The sequence below is a fragment of the Solanum tuberosum genome, unplaced genomic scaffold (genome assembly GCF_000226075.1).
Source record: "Solanum tuberosum cultivar DM 1-3 516 R44 unplaced genomic scaffold, SolTub_3.0 scf00441, whole genome shotgun sequence".
NCBI lineage: Eukaryota > Viridiplantae > Streptophyta > Magnoliopsida > Solanales > Solanaceae > Solanum > Solanum tuberosum.
In genome coordinates this window covers 397,072-406,361 of record NW_006239381.1, presented here as the reverse complement: position 1 = coordinate 406,361, position 9,290 = coordinate 397,072, and the positions used below count along the sequence as shown (strand labels likewise).

The 9,290-nt window shown below is 30.3% G+C and overlaps 1 protein-coding gene across 1 annotated transcript; it reads right to left on the bottom strand.

The window, feature by feature from the left end:
* Nucleotides 1–2,070: 2,070 nt before the first annotated feature.
* LOC102592988 (uncharacterized) lies at nt 2,071–5,429 on the bottom strand. Its single transcript, XM_006363764.2, has 9 exons — nt 4,982–5,429; nt 4,710–4,897; nt 3,969–4,244; nt 3,821–3,879; nt 3,532–3,568; nt 3,374–3,445; nt 3,139–3,289; nt 2,873–3,031; nt 2,071–2,773 (listed from the first exon to the last, which is right to left on the bottom strand). The coding sequence occupies exons 1-9, from the start codon at nt 5,168–5,170 to the stop codon at nt 2,363–2,365; spliced, it is 1,542 nt and encodes a 513-aa protein (XP_006363826.1). The 5' UTR covers nt 5,171–5,429; the 3' UTR covers nt 2,071–2,362.
* Between the last annotated feature and the right edge of the window lie 3,861 nt (nt 5,430–9,290).

Genomic DNA, 9,290 nt, shown 5'->3' with positions numbered 1-9,290 from the left:
GTTCTTTTTCTCTCTTTTTTTTCATAGAATTAGGATTCTGAGTTCTAGTTAAATATGAGCACAGTAAGGACCACAAAATTAATTAATGAAACTTCCTATAAATAATTTCAAATAATTAATTTGAATTATTCTTAATTACCAAAATAAATTACAAATCATTCTACTAGAAATTTGTAATTGCACTCTTTCAATTATCTTTTGAAATTCCTCATTAAACACTTATGTAATTCCCATGTTAGGATTACATATATTAATCAATAAATTAAATTACTGACGAAGTTAATTCAATGATTAATTTTCTTTAGAGCAGTGCTTAACTTATTTCATGTTTCGGATTCATAAATCAACTTGACACAACAAAAACTTATAAACTTCTCAAAAAGGCATATTGTAAATCTCTATTTTGAGACATGGATTTCATCAACTAAGTTATTATTTCACCTATTATATATTATTATCATCCAATATACAAAGCATATTGACTCATCTCTGAATCTTACAGTACATTTTAATAAATCAAAATAATAACTAATATATACAAATCATAATAGTTATACCAAGATTAAGAATATAAGTACATTTAACAGTTTAGAAAATATGCTTTTGTGAGTCAGTCTAAAGCAACTATCTCTATTCAGTCTCGTTCAATACATACAAAATACACTAGCACAAGAAGTTGGAACTAAACGGTTCTCATATAAACAAAATATATTATATATAATCTTGTGCTACAATCGTACCGATGGCATGTCCAGTTTCCATCTTAGATTGTGAATAAAAAACTTTATATTTATAAGAACCGTTGATTTAATCCTCTGTGAATAAGCTAAAACTCTATACACTAAATCACCTACTATATAAGTAAACATACACTATAAACGAATATATGATCTATTAAAACTTTTACAGAACTCAATAAATTTATTCTATAATAAATATTATATCTAAATATATGGTTAATAGTATATATCCCAACATATTTGTCATCAATCAGGTGTGTTTTAGGAAATAGTTTTTAACTAATATCCATAGGGGTGGGCGTTCGGTTCTTCGGTTTGATTTTATCAAACTTCGGTTCGATTTTTCGATTTTCGGTTTTAAAAAAGCGTGCACCATATATTAAACCAAACTAATTCGGTTCGGTTCGGTGTTTTTAAATTGTTTTTTTGGTGTGAATGAAAAATAAAATAAGGATAAAGTATAAGATACTTAGAAATTTAAAACTATGTTAAGGAATGATGTGTATTACCGTGGAACACTTATTGTGCCAACTAAAAGACTATATTTTTTTCTTTATCAAGAACATTGTGCCTCTAACAATTTATCATGAAAAACAAGTATGAAGATGGTTCCTTTACATAATGTCCATTGGTAGAAATATGTTTGAGTTTCTCTTGGAAATTAATATTTCAAGTTAACTATTGAATTGTACATTTGGTGTTACTTTGATTTATTCATGAATGATTTAATTGTTGATTGAATTTTTAATTTTTAGTTAAGAGAATGCCCATATATACATATATATATTTTTTAAAAATTAATTTTTAATTTTTAATTTTAAAAAAATAAAAGTTAGGTTTTTCAGTGCACCGAAGTTTTGAGACCCTTACACCGAACATCGAACCGAAGAATCGAACTTCCGAAAAAATAACACCGATACCGAACCGAAAAACCCAAGAACCGAATTAGTTCGGTTCGGTTCGATTTTTCAGTTTTCCGGTATTTATGCCCACCCTTATATCCACCAATTGGGTAAATATTTTTTACACTATCAAAATTATTTTAATCATCTATTATAATAAATAATTTACATTACTCATTTTTTATTAAAATTACTTGTAGATATCTTTTAGTCCGAAATTGTTTGGTAGGATGTATTAGATTTTTGATAATAATCTAATACATGTAGATTCCGAGTGTGATTATGCGAGTTAAGTAATTTTTTTCCAAGTGTTTCCTCATTTCTACCAATAAGGCAACATTGAGAATCCTAATTAGTACTATTTCTCCGTATCTTTTAAAATTCCACTAACATTAACAGACCAATCCAACAGAAAGACCAATTAGAAATAGTGTCACAAATATGCTAATTGAGTAAATTTACAAGGCCAAAACTTAGCCTCTGGTACCCATCAATCACTGTTCATGCCAAATATGTACACACAGTTATTAAGTCGTGTACATGACAAGAACCAATATATCAACTACAAGTTTGGTAAGATATTCTCTATTTCTATTTTCTATAACTTAACCCCCATTTTTTAAGGCGTCTTACGACTTCAGGGGGAATGAGTATACACTGTATACTTCCATCTATAACTACAAAAGAAGAAAAAAAAAATGTGCAAACCATCTACATCTTCTATACATTGCCTGCAGAATTACTGCAATCGGGCAAGTTTTTTGGTATTGTTACAATTTTTTTAGGAGTAATGGAACATGTATCGAAGCCTCTTCCTGTTTCTTGGTGAGCTTTTACTATCAATGTTAGTACTAAAAGTACCATGAGAATGGAGAGTGACAACATAGATGACCATAGTATTCGTGCTGAACGTCTAAATGGCCTGCACTGGTACTGTAAAATGTTGGCGAATGCTTGTTTTACTTTGGAGCACTGACTTAGGCTCAGCAAATCAGGGAATATTTCTATCAGGTCTTGAATAGATTGAGTATAAGCGAATAATATCACAGATGAGGCCTGTGGAATGAATCTTCCTTCACCCGCGCAATTGTCTGAAGAATTTCCTTCATAACATGTGACTCTTGGCAGAACCTACAGGCAAACATAAGAAAAAAAAATCTCCAAATTTTCACTGGACATGAGACATAAAGATCCTTATTCATGTTCAGTAAGTTAAAGCTTGTAACTTACATATTTCAATTCTTCAATTGGAATAGTATCCTTAGGGCAGAGATCAGGTGTGAAGCTGTAATTAGGTGCACCGGAGAAGGGGTCACAAATTGTTCCTACGCTATTTTCCCCGATATCATTTAATCCTAATCCTTGTACCTCTCTCAGCTTAGAATTTAGCTGGAAATCGAAAACACAAAGAAAAAAATAAAAAACTGTCCTAGTAATGCTAAGAGAATATATGTAAGCTCCTATCCTTGTTTCTTGTATATTATAGATAACAGTACCTGAGTAATGAAATTATGAACCGTGGCGCCAATCTGCTCCAACGTTTTGTCAGAAGTTCCAGGATTTGCACAGGGAAGTATAATTTGCAAGCTATTGTTCTGAGGATTCTGTTGAAAGTCCTTCAAAGCTGAGCAGGTGTCATCTGCAAAGCTGCATCAACATTTGCTAAGTTACAGCATATAAAATGAAAAATTAAGCTGAAGTACTGAGAGGAAGAGAAGGATTTGTGCTCACATATGGAAAAAGAAATCAAAGCCAGTCAGCACCCAACTCAGAGTTGTCAAAATCCAGCAGCAGAGGATTATTCTAGTAGTTAATAAAAGCTGTTTCATTAGGCTTTGAGAATATAAAGGTGATTTTGTGTCAAACATAAGTATCAAAATCTTACTTACATTATAAATCCAAGAGGCCAATGCCAAATGAGTAAAACTGAGCCAAAGCAGCATTCCATTAGTCTAACCATGTCATTGATGATCGATTTACACATACGTTAGAAGGAACTCACTATACAGAAAAATCATAAGCAAGACAACAGCTAGCAAAAGTAGAAATCGTGTAATAGCTTATAACTCGCACAAGATTATCACAATTCACAAAATCTCTAGTTTGACACCCAAACATGAAAGTACATTTTAGCTTCCTTTCTAAAAGATAATGATGCATTGTGTGATAGAATCTCACCTAATGCACTAACCAAAAGCACTAAATTGACAGTGACAACGACAATATTTGCAACATACCTGCAACAAAACAGAGCATATTTTCAAAGAAGATAAGAATTTGATAGTGACCATAAGAACTGACACAATGGCATAGGCCAGTGACTTACAGAGTTCGAATTGCTTCACTGCTTGTGTGTTGGGTTTTGTCAATAAACTGTTGAATCGTAACAGATCCTCTTCGAAGCCTATGGGTTGTCACGTTCAACATCTGGTCTGCCTGAAAATTATAAGGGCTTAAAAGAGTTTGCATACTTAGCAAAACCTTTACTACCCTTCTAATGGATTGACATGTATCACCACCAGCATCAAAAATTGTTTGGCGAAGCCTTTCTACTCTATGTTCAAAACCATTGTTTGCAGCCAAAACAACGCAGCTTGCAACTCTTCCAAACAAAACAAAAGGTAGTAGACACATCAGTCAGTCTTCTTCGTATAAAACTTAGCATAAATGAAATATCAAATATGCAGTACTCCATTGCTTTATTCCTATATATAGGTCACTAATCACCATCAATATAAGATAGGGGACAAACAATCAATGTGTTTGATTTAGAGGCGGAGCCAAAAAAAAATTAGTTTATGAGTTCTGAATAATAATCCTCTTTGAACTCATAGCTTCAAGGTTAGTTGCACCCCTAGTTTAATACTACATAGTTTAACTTATACACACTGACCGACCATTGTTATAAAAAAATAATGCCCAAAGTACTAGAGATTGTACTCGACATGTTTTTTACTTATTTATTGATGAATATGACATGATCGTTTAATGTATTTCCTATAGGAACAGAGCACATAGTCATTTAAAAAGTAGTGGTAGCAAAAAATAAGCAAGCAAAAGCACTTACATGGCAAGAATCGTAAACAGAAAAACCAGCGAGAACATCAAAATATAGGAAGATGGCGAATGCTCAACAATTGAAGTACTTGTGTTGGCATGAAAATACTTAAAAATCATGTAACTCCCAAAACTCAAACCAAATAATAACCAAATCCCAGCAATTGCATATCCATGTATGCCTGTGAAACCCGCAGACTGATAAACAAACAAAGCAAAAAAACAAATAAGCAGTTTCTCTTCAAAACTTTTTTTATCTCATAATAAACAAAAAAAACTTACAGCCCAATAGTGTTTGTCGCCAAGATTATAACTCCCATTATATGACTTAAAATATCTGAGAGGATCAGGTCTTGTTGAAATTTCATCATGATCAATGAACCCAAATACAAGAGATTTCTGGACAATCATATTAGTCGAAATTAATAAAAGAATGAAAGGAAGAAGAACCCCTCCATGTAATTTTGGCATGATGATGATATACTTTGATCTTGAATATTTTTGAGGCAAAACATAAAAAGTAAAAGTGGTATAAAAGAAGAGGAAAATTCATTCCTTGACTTGATCATTAAGGTTAGGATAGCTTGTGGCAAGTAAGAAACTTTTGGTTATTCTTGTGTGTTGGGATTAATAATATTCTTCTAGTAAGTATTAATTGACTCCATTTTTATTTTTCACTAAAAAGGGACTGAAATGTGAACAAGTGAGAAATGAAATGAAAGGAGATTAATTAAGTGTGCGATATTTAAGGGTTTCCTATCGTAAATTGGGGTGTTATTTTGACCGACTAAGCTTTCTTTTTTCCGTTCATCACACGATATTTTATGGATTTATTTTCCATCACAAAAGACACTCATCACCACTTTCTACTTTTTGTTTACTTTTGTTTTCTTCATTTATCTTCTTTATATTATCTTTTTTTAGAAATATATATTAAAATCCATCTTAAATCTATCTCAACAAAGTTATTTGATAATTATATTGACGAAAGATAAGTAAATATCATAATTATTAAATAATGTAATAAGTAGTAATAATTTCACCGTGAATTTTATTGCAACAATAATTTGTATTTCACTTGGTGATTGAAATAAGCTAGTACTATATTTGCGTATTAAGAACGATTGATATATCTCACCATTTTAAAGAAGGAACTAGATTTAATGTAAAAGATTACCCTTCTTTTTTCTTTTTTTAATGCAGACACCCGTTTGTGCAACTTTTTGGGGTTTTTTTTCTTAAAAGATTTAGGAAAATTATTTTGGAGAGGTGTTTGGATGTTTTTTATTGTCCCAACAAAGTTTTTGTGAAGTATTCTAAAAGGTGCTTTGAAGGCATATAAAAAAAATTAAAATGAAAAGTTCTCCCAAACACAAATTAATTATAGGCTTTTCATATGCTTGTAATTTGTTGTAACTTTGCGTGTCAATTTGTAGGATGTTTTGGAAGTTAATCGGTGCAAAGTCAAAAGTTCGTCCATTTTCCAACTTTAAACAATATGGAAGGTTTACCATAGTCCATAGGGTGAATTTTAACAATTACTATTGCGAAAATATGGGCTTTTCTTTGTTTGTCAAGACTCACAGTGGAGATGATACTGGTTTTGGAGCAATTTTTAGAAACAATCATGGAAAATAAACTGTCTAATAATTGGGAGACGAAAAATTGGAAGTGGGAACAAACTGTCTACTTATTGTCAAGCTTATAGTAGAGGAGAAAGATGTACCATCCTTAGGCTTTTATCGAAGATTTTAAATATTTTACTTGAAGCTAGCAAGACCACAATTAAATATATTTAAAGAGAAAGGAAATCAACATGCAGGCTTTCTAGCAAATGAAGGTCACAAATATAAAGAAGATTTACTAATTCAGAAAAATGCGCTTAAGAAAATGAATTTTCTACCCCAAACAAATCTAAGCAATATAGCTTAATTATCAACGTTTTAAAACTATTTATGTAGCTTTTTTTCAATATATCAAAAAAATTATGATACACACTTGACATATTTAACACGTACACACAATAATTGAGAATACCAATATATAGATTTGGACATATATATACTTCCAGTATTAATTTTTTGTTGCGTAACTAATTAATATACTGTGAGAAGTACAAATTAAATATATGACCATCAATTATTTCTAGTTTTCGTGTTTATATGAAACAGTAGGGATGTGGTTACTGATTAATAGCCTTTTTATTGTGAACTTATACAAGTTGATTGAATGTGTGAGTGTGACAGGTTTCTAGACAATACGTGCAGCAATCCCTCACAAGTCACGAAACGCAGCTTTCAAATACTACTAGCAGCTAGTAGAATAGAAGTTCCTAGAAGAATGAAGTGTTTGTTGGACGTGGAGTATTAAATTTGGCAAAAGGATCTCGTAGACCATTATACTATTGAGGAGTATGATAAGAGTATTACAGTTATTTAGTAGTTAGTTAAGTACTACTAGTAGTTAGTTCAGTACTGCTGATTAGTTATCCAGCTGTCAGCGTCTTATTGGTTCATTAGCTGTCAGTTAGTTACCATCAATGTAATTGTATATATACATGTTAGCACTGAATGTTTCAGTAACAATAATCATTCAGTTTGTAGAGATGAATAAGAGCAACAATTCATTCATGTAATCTTCTTCTTCTATTCTCCCAAAATAGTTAGGTTTCATTCAATCGACAAATTAATATATACTTGTATGAGTTTGTATTATAATCCTTCTATTTATCCCTTTGTTAATCAAACCCTGAACCCATCGAAACACAACATTTAAACACGTTATTTTTTGGGGCTATTACAATTTACAAATATAGATTGATTTACTTATCTTTCGCAAAAGTGTCATATGCCCCCACCCACCCCTATATTATTTTTTGGGGCTACTGATGGTTTTGGATTTTAAGGTAACAGAAAAACCAGTCATGATCCACGCGTCAAACTACGTGTCCAACTAATCAATTTGCAATTAATATGCATACTTATAAGTAATTTAGAGTCTGTTTGACATTGCTGTTAGAAATTTTTTATTTTTAGAAGTATTTTTTTTAAATGACTTCTTAGAAAAGTGCTTTTGAAAATAATAATTCGTGTTTAACTAATTCATTTGAAAAGTGTTTTTCATAAGCAAATTGTGTTTGACTAATCTTTTTTAAAAAGTGCTTTTAAGAGTCAAATTACAATTATTTTTTAAAATTAAAATTACATGTTTAAATTTTCAATCAATATTATATCTTTTTTGGGAGGCTAAAAATCTTTAATTGTTATTTTTTTTCTTCTTTTTTCTAATCTTGAAAAAATATTGTTGTTACCTTTTTTCTAATTCTACAAAATAATACGTAAAATAATATATAATATATAAAATAATAATATATAAACGTAAAATAAAAAAGAAAATTTATTATATAAAATTCTTAAATGAAATTTAACCAAACTTATGAAATATGCTAATTAATTAATAAGAAATATTGGTAAATATGTAATTATGTATATATGAAAAGGATAGTTTAGTCTTGAGAAAAATAATTTTTTGTTTCAGAAATTTTTAGCATCTTCTAACAGCAGAAAAACTGTTTCTGCTTCCATTTAAAAACACTTTTACTGATTTATCAAACACTTAATTTTTCAATAAAAATATTTTTTTTCAAAATAAGTGCTCTTCTGGCCTCCCAACAGCAATGTCAAACAGGCTCTTAGTCAAATGAAATTAATATGAAATTTTTTATGGTTCAGTTACAAAAAATATTCCGTCATTAATTTCTTATTTTCTAAAAGATCGATTGAGAGAAATATTTCTTTGATATTTACGCCAAATCAACTCAACTTACCGTAGTTTAATAATAGGGAAAATATATAAGTACCCCCCTAACCTATGCCCAAAATTCCTGAGACACACCTAACCTTTAGTAAGGTTCTATTACCCTCCAAATTTATTTTATATATAATTTTCTATCCCTTTTCGTCCTACGTGGCACTATATTGTGGGCCCAACGCGTGTTGACAATTTTTTCAAGGATAGTGCCACGTAGGACGAAAAAGGATAGAAAATTATATATAAAATAAGTTGGGGGTAATAGGACCTTAGTAAATGTTAGGTGTGTCTCAGAGATTTTGGACATAGGCTGGGGGTACTTATGCATTTTCCCTTAATAATATGATTATGTGAAAACATAAATTAATTAGCCATAGCTAAGTAATTGAAATCTATATGTGGATTTAACTGACAAGAGAACAATAAGCATTACAGCGTACAGGAAGCAAAGCAAACTATAGTGTGCCTTATAATATTCGCCGGATCTCTCGGATAAGAAAGATAAGAAGAGATTAGGGTGGTTCATGGTTATGGTTAAAAAATTTAATTAAATCGTAATTTAAATCAAATCGATTAAAAAAATCAATAGTTGGTTTGATTTGGTTAGGTTTGATTTACATTTTGAAAAACGATACTATTTGATTTGGTTTTGGTTTTACTAACAAATAACTGCAAAAATAACCAAATCGAACCGAGAAATTAGATATATAAATTTCATAATTATTTATATATATTATTCATAAATAAAATATAAATATTTTGTTAAATTTTAAGTAACTTA